Genomic DNA, 13,044 nt, shown 5'->3' on the forward strand with positions numbered 1-13,044 from the left:
GCTATCTCAATACCTGAAACAACTGTTATAGATGCATCATTACGTGGATAAGTGAGATTGAAGTGAAGTGAACAATTACAAATAGTTAGTATTGAATGATAATTATTTTAGGGCAACTATTGTCATGTAAATAGCATTCTTTTAATACAGAAAAAGACCATCAGAATTATTTCAAACGCAGACAAGTTTGCCCATTGCAGACCTTTGTTTATCAATCTTAAAATTATGATAATGATCAATCTATACATTTACACTTGGAATAAAACTGTATAACATTTTGACTGCAACAGTAACAAATGAACATATTGATACATTTAAAAGTAAGTTATACAATTAGTTAGTTGCAACGCCCTTTTATTCTTTACAGAAATATTTTAATTGTTCAATAAAAATGTAACGTATTTCTTAATCTCGTGTTCAGCTAGTACTGTCATTTAATTTATTTTGTAATGTCATTCCATCATTAATTTAGTTATAGATTATTATTCATTTATACTTACGTGTCAATATAATATCACATTTTGACGTTGTCTATTGCCATGTATAGCTTAACGATAATAAATTATTATTTATTATTATTATTATTATTATTATTATTATTATTATTATTATTATTATTATTATTATTATTATTATTATTATTATTACTATTATTATAGATGTTATAAATCAGGACTTAAATCGTTGCTAGTTTCCACTTTGCTTTCCTGTAGAGCATTATGGTTCGTGTAGTTTCATTCGTATGTCTCCCGCTAGTGATTAGATGTATCTTTAGTTGCGTTTTGATCGCCAATAGAATATTCTTACCACACAGACGTCAATAGATAATTGAACTTTTCTTGGAGAACGTAGTTACACGCGGGAAAAACCCGTCGTTTTGCTTTACTTTTTATGTAGAATAAATGTTCCAAAAACTAATCAATTTTACTTTATCATAAAATCTTTAATATGGACTACATCAGTGGCGGTTTTGGGGGTAAGTCGCATCAGTAAAAATTTTATCGCTACAAGCTAATTGAAGAAAGCATGATACAGCTTGAGAAAGTTATATAAGAATTAGCGAAGTAGGTAAGTTTTTTTCCCTTTAGGTTGTAGCGATAAAATTGTAATGTTTTTACTGATGTGACTTCCCTCAGGAGCCATCACCAAGTAATACACAAATTGTATTAACAGAAACAAACTCAAAATATTTACAGAAACTAATACAAGAAAATGGAAATTAGAAGTACCATAAAGCTGCAAATAAGTGTATAACGTGACCCAAGACTCCCCCCCCCCCAAAAAAAAATGCGGGTCAAGCGTAGGTACTTGTATTTGTAAAACTAAAAAAAAAAAAAAATATGAATTATTCGTTTTGATAACTTTCATTGCCAAGAGGCTAAGGCGTGTGCTGTGAGCATTATTTTGTTCGATTCTTGTGAGACTGCTAGTCTTGGATATAACACTGATTAGTGGTTCAAATGCCTCTGTAAGCAGTAGCTCATAATTCAAATAGCCTCGAAGCTAAGAAGAGAGATATTAGCCTTCAATTCCCGAAATGCTACTTAAAAAAAAAAATAAAATAAAACGAACTGAAAGCATACATTGCTCACTGCAACATTAATACAAAGAGGAGGATTTCGAACATAATTCATTTAACAGCGACATTCTAGAATGGGTTCTATCCTTAGAACGTAGGTATCTTGGTTAGTGGCTATGTTGTTTGATAGTGCCCGGGGCGCGGTGGCTCAGTGATAGAGCGTTTAAGTCTGGTATATGAGGTCCCTGGTTTGATCCCAGCTTGCGCCAAGTGAAATTTGTGGTGGACAAACACCCTGGACAAACACCGAAATTTGTGGTTCTCTTGTTTCCTCACATTTTTTCATTCCACCATTCCATTCATTTCTAATAATCACCGTCTCTTTTAGCCTAGCCGGCGTAATCGTGGATGTAAAACTGAAATATTTCATTTCATTTTTTGATTAGTGCCTATGTTGAAGACTAGTACAAAGATTGAGTTTATGTTTCGATTAATACAATTTGTGTATTTAAGTCATTTACATGAAAGGTTTTATAGTAAATTCATTCTAAATTAGTAACGTCTTTCGGGACGCACCGAATAAGGACAATTTTTAAGTTCAATTCTCATGATTCATCTGAAAACTATTAAGACGTACGTACTTATTTGCTGCATTTAGAGAAAAGTTACATTCTGCTTTTTGCTTGATTTCAGAAATTATTGAACAACAATTGACGAAGTTGATAATTGCAGCAAAGTCATGGAAGAACAGAACGAAAGAAATTGATACCCTAAAGTAAGTATAGACAATTGGATTTATCATTGGTTATTTTGCTCTGAATACAAGCTTAAACTAAACTTCTATGTACATCAAAAACAATCTGATGTTTTCGTATCAATTCCAATCAATTTCAAAAACCAATCTGATCTTCAAGCTTCATATCATCTGTTTACTACAGCTCTTTACAATGGACGTAACGTATTAGGGATATCGTAATGTAATCAATTACAACATTAAAAGAAAACTATCTAGGAAGTATTTTTTGCTGCAAGGTAATATTGCAAGTTCTTTTATGTTCCATGTTGTAAATGATATATATGTTTAAAATTATAATACTGTGTAGATAGTGCTAACAATTTATTGCTTTGCGTATACTGTTTATGTATTTATTCTATTATATTATAGAATTTCTAAGATATTTTAGAGACTAAATTTAGTTACCAAAAAGCATTATTCAATAATATAATCGCCATCATTAGTTACAATCTTCTTTCAACGATCAATGTTCAGAATGATCTTGAAAAAAAATACACTGCTCTTTTAAGGCGAAAAATAAAACTAAACGCATTTGGACATCATCTTGCTATCTGAGTGATTTTAGTCTTACATTGTGTTCTAAAGGTCTGAGTAATTAATAGGATGTGGTAGAATTTCCGTCGTAATTGCCTATCTTTTTTTTCTGAATCCACAGTCTTACAGAATGTGCTTTTGCATTATCGTGCTGCCCGATTAGTTCCTATCGATTGACAAGTGCAAGACGTTCGCGTAACAATGCTCAGTGTGCTTGCTGTAATTGTTCACAGTAGATGGCTGCTATAATAGTATGACATTGTCCCATTAGTTCGTAAGTCCATAAATATTCTATCAAACATACAACAGAACAGAGGTTACACGCTAAAAACAGAGTTGAGTTGATTTTGAGTTTAACGGTCCTTTCAGCATCAATTCGATGTGAAACGGGACCTACTGATTAACGTGGAATCCGAACCACATGAGCTCCCGCCATGAAAGCGTACCAAGGTCGAGAGACATCTTGAAGGTGTACTACAAGCATGAGAACAAAGACAGAGTGTAACCCCTAACGCACAATTTGTGGATGAAGTCAATTAGGAGTCTGCCAAAGTTTCATCCCCTGGTAGGCTCGCCCAATCAATACGAGACTACCTATATTTGACATTTTTAGGTACCACATACACGTTGTAGCTACACTGAGAGAAAAGCATACTCCAGTCGGCATGTAAATGCTGTTTTTACCAGGTTACGCGCGTCACTTCATTAAGTAATGTTGTTTCATCCGTAGTACTGTCTACACCACCGTCCAGTGAAAATTTTGTATTGTAGGACCACCATTTCAAATCTAGAATTAACGCCATACCCATTCCGACGGTGGTAACTTACGTATATAATGTTGTTACCACCTTCCTACGATTGTTCCCTCCTGCTTCTTTCTAAATCTGTGACTCCCTACCTTACGAGAGTAATAGTTTTTAACACGAAACCAATCATGTGAATAAAATTATCCAATCACAGCGAGTCTAGTTCGACGCCGAACTCCAGACTTGGCATGGTGTTCCCACTTGCTGTACTTTTATACATGAAATTACATTACTTAAGGAGCGCACCCGCGTAAATACGATGTATCCACACGGAAATCCTAGTCCTTTTTTTCTCAGTGTAGGCTACTTTCCAAACCCAATGACACTATATAGGCCACTATTGGGAGGGACCACTACACCCTCCTTCGGTAGGGCCATTTACGCAATATGGAACTTCCTCTAATCACGGTAGAAGTGCATCATACATTACCAGACCTAATGGCTGATGTAAACTGGTTCCCTTTAAAGACAATGGATTTCGGGGAGCGGCAGTTCCCCTAGTAGGAAGGTGGATGCTGCACTCGGTAAACTACTAGAAAAATCTGGGATGAAGAAGTGGTTATTGGTTCCGCTGTCTGTCTTACTCTTGAGGTATGAAAGTGCGTTAGGATACAAGTATCTCATTCCGGATCCAGGAGCATGGCGTGGATCTACCCCACTAGGCACACTACTCGTCTTTCATATGTGTTGGGGTAATACATACAGTTGTTTTGCCTCCCGGAACCAAAGGCACAACCCAGTGGATAGCCGATCCCTGACCTCCGCCGGTAGGGGCGCCAGTTTACAATACCTACCTCGATGAGGCCATTTGGACATCCGACCGAAATCTTCTTCCCCTGGTAGATTGTTACCTGGAATTTTGAGCTGCCCATGAAAGGGGCAGCCGCTAGTCCCCAACAATAATGAGAGTAACGTGTTTCCGCGCACTTCTCGAGTTTAATCTCCTCCTAAACTACAAACTACATATTAAAAGTGTAGTCTTCCTGTATCAAAGGAGGTTCCTATCCGTTTCTCAACTTGGGACCGGCTATACCGCAGTTATTATCTCGTATACAATCTCAAGTTTTGTTAACATTCAATACATTTCCACGTTGAATCAATTACTTTGGAAGTTTTGGTGGCATTTTTAACATGGTGAAAGAAAAGCAGCATTCAATAACGCTGGTGCTGCTCTTCAATTTTAAAGTCTGCCGTCTTGGTCCAATAATCTGAAATTAAAACCTAAGCATTTTTTTCAGTACAACAGGATGTCTACTTCTTTAAACAATAGCCATGTTTACCAAAATCTTTTCCATTAACATGACAACAATCGGCTAAATGAACTACTTATAAAATAATTGATTACTTATAGCTATCCATAATATAAAAACTTTTTATCAGTACAAATTACGATTTTACCACTAACATTAAGTTCCTGTATTTTTGTAATTGACTCATATGGTAATTTTATGCATCATGGTGTGGTCTGTTGCAAGAATCTGGAAATATTATAAACTTATTGCCTTCCATTTAATTTGTTTTTACTATTGAGGAGAACAGAACTCGAGTTCAATGCAAAATCAAAATCTCTTTGGTCCTTTTGGACATACATACCATAAACGAATATTTATATACTACTTACATATTATCGGTATTTAATGCATTGAGGTGCTTTATCGTTGTTATACAAGGCTCATATAAAACAAAACGAAGAAAAAATAAAAAGCGACTAGGGGTAGCAAAAATACACTTCTATTGTGATGGTTCGCGAATCTCACGTATTTATTTCAATTGTCAAATTATGCATTAAAAATTTGAATGCACTAAAATAAACAATTCACACTACTTTAATTATGCGTTTCTTGGCCATTCTCCGATCTTCCAATAGGAAGCAAGCGCTTTAGCCTATCTAATTCCTAAAATAACTTATGTAAAACTCATACTACGTTCAAGTTCTGAATCTGAGGTTTTATGTACATCTATTCCAAAATCAATAGCCAAATTATATGGTAAATATTTTCCATGTATTTTATTGTAAAATCTACACTCCTTTGGACCTTAAAACAATTAGGTGTACAGGACAGTTTATGAAGCCTTCCCCCCAAAAAAATTCCTGGTTTAATAGCAAGTAACTTAAGTTTTAGATAATAACTACAACTTTGGCATCTGAAGACAAGCTTTTCTTTAGACAATAACATTTTTTTATATTTCCAGCCCAATAGATGTGAGAATTTTGAATGACCAAATAATGCAGTTTGACAGACTGTTCATAATTCCATCTGGACTACCTGGAAGACCAAACGATAGGTAATACAAATAAGGAATTCCGGACTTATCTTTTACTTTTATAGTTATACAAATGCATATTGATGAAATATGTAGAATCGTTATCGCATTATATTACCCAGGTATTAAGATCATTACATGATAAATCGTGACAAAACTAAGCATCCTATAGATCTCTCAATCTTACCTTCTCTCTCTCTCTCTCTCTCTCTCTCTCTCTATATATATATATATATATATATATATATATATATATATATATATATATATATATATATATAAGAAATATGTTAAATATATATAAGAAATAAAACAAAGAAATTGATCGAGAAAACAAATTATCTTGATTTTTGATGTCATTCACCACAAACTAAGTTTGGGACGAAACAGAAATATGTTCGGTGTAGATTGAGCACCCAATTGATAAACTTTTAGACTAAGTTTCAGGAGAGAAATGGTACCGTAGCGGCAAACATAAAAAAACATCAAATCCTTAAAATCATTGTAGAACATATTATACAGCTCTTCATGTTCTCTTTTATCTTTCTTTCTTGCAGGGAAAAATAAAGAATAAGTACCTTCCTATATGTATAATATGAATGAGTTACGTTTTTCTCTTAATAATAATAATAATAATGCCGACTTTCCTTTAAATAAAGGTTAAGTGAGTGTTTCGAGTTCTATGAAGTATTTGGTACCTTTCTCTTGGTACTATTTTATTTTATATGGTTTACCTAGCAAGATGAATAAGAAGAAATTAACGATGTCTAAAAGAGAATAATTCACAAAATCGATTTTGTTTGTGAAAAAAAAAATAATAATACTGTACTTTGCGTTAACTATATTATAATAAACAAACAATTACTCGTATATATTTAGGTATAAGATTGCCGGAAAGTCGCTTTCCCTAATAATATTTCAGTTACATAGTGTGTTGTATTTTTACGTATGTTGTTTAAGTTATGCAAAAAATGTAAATTCTTTAAGAAAATATGTCTGGAAACACATGCCTAATATAGTGTGTTTATACTTGTATAAATACAATATTCAGTATATGGTACGAATTATAATATTTTGTAAGTCGTTAAGTATAGAGAGTTACTAGATGACTCGCCAAATGTTTCGTATATGCATTGTACTGTGTGGATGAGAAACATGGATGTTATGGAAAAGTGAAAAAAAGACTAGAGACCTTTAAAATATAAGTATACAGAAAAATGGAGAAAAATAGCAGAGTGGAACGAAACGGGGATAAAAAAAAGCGTTGGGCAAATGGGAAGGGAAAGAATACATTTTGAAGATATTTGAAAGGTAGAAAATAAACTGGTTAGGACATCTAAGAAATAATTTTATTCTATGGGTTGTAATGTAAAGTATAGTGCAAATTAAACGAGGGAGAAGGTGGTGATGATCACGGTTGATGAACGGTATTGAAGCAAATAACTCATATGTTCCGTTGAGAGGAGGGTACCAGAAACTCAAAGTGCCAGTAACGGTAAAATACTTGCAATAATGAAATATATTACTATATAGGTTATATACCATAGCGATATTGATGATGGTAGACTGTTAAAGACGAATGTCATATTAATGGCAAAATAATGTAATATTGCATATGTCGTAAATGTAGGTCCTATTAAATTTATTCTGTTCTTATCGTTGTTTCACACATTGTATGTCATGATTATTTCTTTATTTCTTTTTTTCCTTAGGCATGCAATTTTCAGTCAAAGCAAATTCAACGCCTACAAAAGTAGTGGATTCCCTGGTATTGTGGATCTTTTACATGAATATTTGGCAGAACACTCGGACGAAGGGAAAGAAGAAATTAAAGTAGAAATTGAGCAGCATCTGTCAGATCTTTATGTTATTCTTCACAGAGCAACGGACTTCTTACAGTCAGTTGGACAAATATGAGTAGTTCAAACATCTTTTAACACTTACTAAAGTGTAATTATGATAATAAGTACAAAGATTATTGATCTTTGTACTTAAAACTGACATGGTGCAGCTGAAAAGACTGAGAAATATATGAATAGACTTGAATGTTACTATTTTTTAAAAAATAGGAACACTTTCTAAAAACTCTCAACTAATTATGTTTCGCTTATGCACTTTGTCTTTAAATTTGGTAAAGTTCACGAAGTATTTTGTAACTCACCACACTTGAAATCTGTTTCTAAACAGTAGCGGCAATTTCCTTGGATAGCGTTTAAAAAAAAAAAAAAAAAAATAGAAGCTAGATTCTCAGATTGAAACTAAAGATGAGCAGATTTTAATTGCTCCAACATTTACTAACCATATAAACAATCACGTGTGGTAATGTCATACATCTACTATCATTGTTCTAAATTCCTCTTGTTACTACTTGTTTATGATTCATCTAGTCCAAATATAGACGTTAAATAGTCTGGGATCATCATACATAAACATTTCACCTATGACATTGCATTTTCCTTTGATATATCGCTGTATTCTTATATAATCTTTCAAATGACTAACAGTTTTAAAGATTGATTCATGACATCAAATGGAAAAGGATGTAACAAAAATATTCTCATCAGCATCGGTTAATATATGAGTCTTTTCGAAGAAATTGGCGAAAAGAGACGTAATAAATATCTGATTAAGTCTATTACGATTTAAATACAGAGTTATTCAGAAAGAATGGTGCCAAACGAAAGTGTATTTATTTTGTATTGAAATGACATACAAAAGCAATTTGGTCACAAAGAAGAAAGACATCACATCGTGCAATACGACGCCGTACCTTTGTGGCCACTGTTTGAATTGTTAATTGTTTACAAAACAACCAGCACCTCTAGCTAGTGGCTTTAACGTAAACTGCAAACAGAGACTATACAACTTACGACTTTCCATCCTTTCTTCTAATCAGTTTTGTTTTTGTATATCGTTTCAAAACAAAATATACTTTACTTTTCCACCATTCTTTTTTAATTGCCCTTGTTATCTAGAGGAGTTGGATTGGAAGCAAGCCTAATAGGGACTACTATAGATTATACCCTAAAATCATGTTGTTGTTTTTTTTTTCTCACTGTATCTTCAAGATGAATTTTAGGAGGTAAGCTATTGAAAGTATTTCAAACCGTTTCATAAATCCGTTGAACTCATTCTACGATTTCTTAAATGAATTGTTTGCCAGAGTGTATACTAAGGCCTGTGACAAACATCTTGGCATTTTAGCTAAACGAATAAAACGCAAGCTCTGGCGTGACGTTGCCAAGTGGTAAAGGGGTGTGGCTATGGGTAAGCAAACAAACTACTGCGCGATCAGGTGACAGAGGATAGACGTGGATGTGTGCACAATAAACGTGGCAATACCGCTGGCCTCTCATTTGTTAGCAGCATTTAAAGGGAACTTGGAGCGCCGCCTTCAAATGCCAAGATGTTTGTCACGCCGTTAGTTCGTATGTAATAAGCTATGTTCAGCAGAATTTTGTGAGCTCAATTTTGTCAAGCTAGATTGGACATGTCTTAGGATTCATTTTCCTATGTTTTAAATAACCCAAAGTTCTGACAGGAAGTAGGATTTTTCAATTCTCGTCTCTCTTTTTTCTTTCAAGTTTCATTCAATGTGTAAAAGATTACTTTCTAAAGTTTGACTTCGCCAATATGTGTATGTGCACAGAAGGTAACAGGTGTATGTTTCTTCTAATATTTTGGTATTTAAAAAAATAACATTTTACAATTTATGCACAGATTGAATATCTATCTTGAAATGGTTCAGTTATAAGGTTTGCTCTCCATATCCTTAAGATCTACATATGCATGTTTCTATCCTTCGGGACCATTCCGTGCTTACCTCAAAATGAGCACAAGCATTCTTTGAAAATTCCGGTCTTTCAAAAGGCTCCTTCGAATTAGCAGTCTCTTTTTTATTGTAAGTGTTTTGTAGGTTAGGAGTTTACAAAGTGTGTGGAAATTTCAAATTACATACATATAAAAGTTGGTTTACAGAGTATTGATTGACTAATACATAAAAAGTTACTGTATGTTAGTTTTCACCAAAACATTAACTGGATTGTTCTCTGAGTGCATTGATAAGTATTCAATAATCTTCATAAACGTGTGTTACTATGTACAGTTGAAACTTGTATGCTATTCAGTATTTTATTTTTCTGGTACACTAAATTGAATAATGCAATAATTTGTCCTCCGATTTTTACAGATAACACAAAAATCAATTCCTGTTAATATAAATACCTAGTTAAAAAAAAAAAAACTCTGGTGCCGTCTATTGCTTTTACATTTTGTCCGTGGTGCTTAAGAATAAAATGTAAGTCACGGCCTTTAAAGGGCGCTTTCTGTTTGCTTATGTAGATTTTCATTATTAAAAAATTGACACAGTTCGATAAATGATTTCTAATAAAAGTTATTTAAAACAAAATGCACTTTTGATTGTGATGTACTGCCGACAAATTAACATTTGTAAGTTACTTCTAACTTAAGTGAATACAATAAAAAGATTATCTGTTTTACAATTTGCCTTGACAGTATAGAATAATGGTTAACACATTTGATTGTTGTTGCAGACGTTTGGAGTTGAATCTGAGATAATTACGGATTGTACATGTTACATCATCCATAGATACCCATATAGTAACAAAGGACAGGGTTCAATACCCTCTGATTTTCTTATTGCAGCAAAAGCTGTTTTAAACAAAACTCAACAGGACTGGTACAAATTTTCTTTAAAGATAAGTGTTCCGTTAACGAAGGGAGACCTATGATAAACAAAATAAAACTATGTAATGCATATAAAGGACGTACTGAAATAAAATAAAATGCTATAATACCTTATTTACATGTAATTGTACTATGTATTTCTGCAACAATACATACAAAACTTACAATGAAAAGAAAAGTACTGGACACACGTTTCCTTTATTTCTATTTTTCAATAGTTAAGAGATCATTGCTGATATTGTACATTGCTGATTGACTACTCGACATTCCACGAACATTTTAGCCTGAGAAATCATTTCAACTACATCAGAGTCATTTCGGCGTAAGGCATATTGCAACGGATCCTTTAAATTGTTGACAGCATCTTGATAAGTCTTTACCTTATGCTCTTCTTTCGACTTAATTTCATATTCCTCTTCGTCTTCCACCTCCTCTTCTTCTTTACAACTTTACGTATAGTTCTCAATTAAGCTTCTGTATCCGTTGTGTCTGTTTCGACTTGCACGTCACCATCTATGTTGATATACAGTTCTCGACATTGAAAGATTAAAGGCAATTATTGGAAAAGGTTTCATGTAATATAGTTTTGTAACTTCTGCTGTTCATCCTCATACAATAACTTTACCCGTTAGAATTTTATTTTTTTTCATAATAAGTTGGTCATTGTTTCTGGCAACAGCTTGGCTTATCCAAATAACTACATTTAGAATTGAGACACTTTTTAGCTAGTTCAGAGGCAGATGATGTAGAATTCATATTGGCGAGCAGACCATTAAGGGGATGAGTTACTGGCATTTGAAAATAACTCTATGAAAATTGCATTTCGTGTATAAGTCGGGCAGCATTCAGAGCCTTACATGGCGGAACAAACATGATCGACTAAAGGATAAATGCGTAAGGCAACAAAAGAACGAAGACCTTCTTGCAGAAGGGGTAGTGTATATTCATGACTTATCATAGGAAGCCTAAAAGTTTTCCATACGACCCATTCCGCAACTTGAAATTGTTTGTTAAAAGGCTTATTCTGATTTTCATGGTTTGACACAGCTTTTATTCAATGAAGAAGGTTTAACACATTTTTCAGCCCGAAGTGCATGGGACCTTGAAATATTCCCGTTCATAATAAATTTCCCTTTAATAAAGGATCCGTTGAAGGCATATTTTACTGTATAAGCTAGCCTTGGTTGAGAGTATACATATATATAATTGTTTTCACTTATCATTGGTGATCAGGAAACAATTTTATGGATTCTTCTACATCTTAAACTATGACGAGTAATGGTTCAGGATAAAACTTTGTATGATCAAAGAGTGTTCTTAATGTCTTATACATTTTCTTACTATGTATTTAAGCAAAGTTAACCGAGCCTTAATGTACGTAGAATGGCAGTAAAATGCATCCCAGTTTCACGACCCACAGGAAAAGCAAGAGCTAGATCATAATCAGTACTAGAAAATTTATTATTTCAATAGAAACTATCACGCGTTATTATTTTTAAGACTTGATTTATGATATTAATTTCTTACTGGTTCTCACAAAATATGCTCTTGATCATGAGGTTGAATAGTCACCAATGATTTACGATTAAGAGTGGTTCAGTGATGCTTTGAGACTGAGGAGTTACCATATCTCGTGAGGTTTTCACCATCATTTCTCCACCCTTGCTCTACACATAAGCAAGCTGCGATCGACAATCAGATCTATGGTTCACAGTATACAAATCAAGTGTAAGAAAATATTTAGCTTAATGCTCTTTGTTCATACTTCTATGCAACAGAAAATAGATCTTAAGAACAAGGGTGTAGTTATGTAAGAATTAGCACAACTAAGAAAGAGTGAAGAAACTTAAGAACATTGGAAAGATCCATGAACATGTTATTGTTCGCACACACGGCTTGCGATCGAATCATGTATCGTTTGCACGAGAAGTGGAAGCTGTTTACTAAACTATCATGTCCGCATTTGAGGCTACAGTTTATAACGATATTTGTGAATTTGATAGCGACTAAATTTCAAACTTCAATTGCTCTCATTTTGAAAGTTCAACATGAATTAATAAATAAATATAGAAGGGTAAACTATTGTACATTTGCATTTAACGAAATAAACAAATGAATTTGAAATGCTTTCGTTTCTTACAATTTTCAGAAAACGTGACCTATTTTGTTTTGTTTTTCATTAAATCAAAGGCTCGTACATATGTATATATAACTGCAAAGTCCGTTCAACAAAAACATGTTGTAGATGTAGAGCTCGTTAGGAACGCTGCGCTGTACACGCTGGATGTTCGATTTATACTGAATGTTATACTTGACTTGTATTGAATGAATGTAGCTCAAGGTGCAAAAACATACGGCAACATTGCATTGTCAACGGCTTGGAAAATAATAGCAATAACACTCTCGAAACAATCTCA

General features: G+C 33.5%; 2 protein-coding genes across 3 annotated transcripts in view; one reads left to right on the forward strand and one right to left on the reverse strand.

Annotated features, from left to right (window-relative positions):
• The window catches only part of LOC145695207 (N-acetylated-alpha-linked acidic dipeptidase 2-like), a gene marked incomplete at its 5' end in the record, with an annotated part of 124,738 nt that extends 113,997 nt beyond the window's left edge, over positions 1 to 10,741 (forward strand). The window contains 3 exon segments of the mRNA XM_081772193.1: positions 2,213 to 2,294; positions 5,849 to 5,941; positions 7,633 to 10,741. Coding sequence (XP_081628319.1) covers positions 2,213 to 2,294; positions 5,849 to 5,941; positions 7,633 to 7,837 — 380 coding nt within the window.
• The window catches only part of LOC145695210 (uncharacterized), a 135,647-nt gene that overhangs the window by 16,009 nt on the left and 106,594 nt on the right, over positions 1 to 13,044 (reverse strand). The gene's annotated exons all lie outside the window — the stretch shown is intronic.

Source organism: Thermobia domestica, chromosome 9 (genome assembly GCF_964235325.1).
Source record: "Thermobia domestica chromosome 9, izTheDome1.hap1.1, whole genome shotgun sequence".
Classification (NCBI taxonomy): Eukaryota; Metazoa; Arthropoda; class Insecta; order Zygentoma; family Lepismatidae; genus Thermobia; species Thermobia domestica.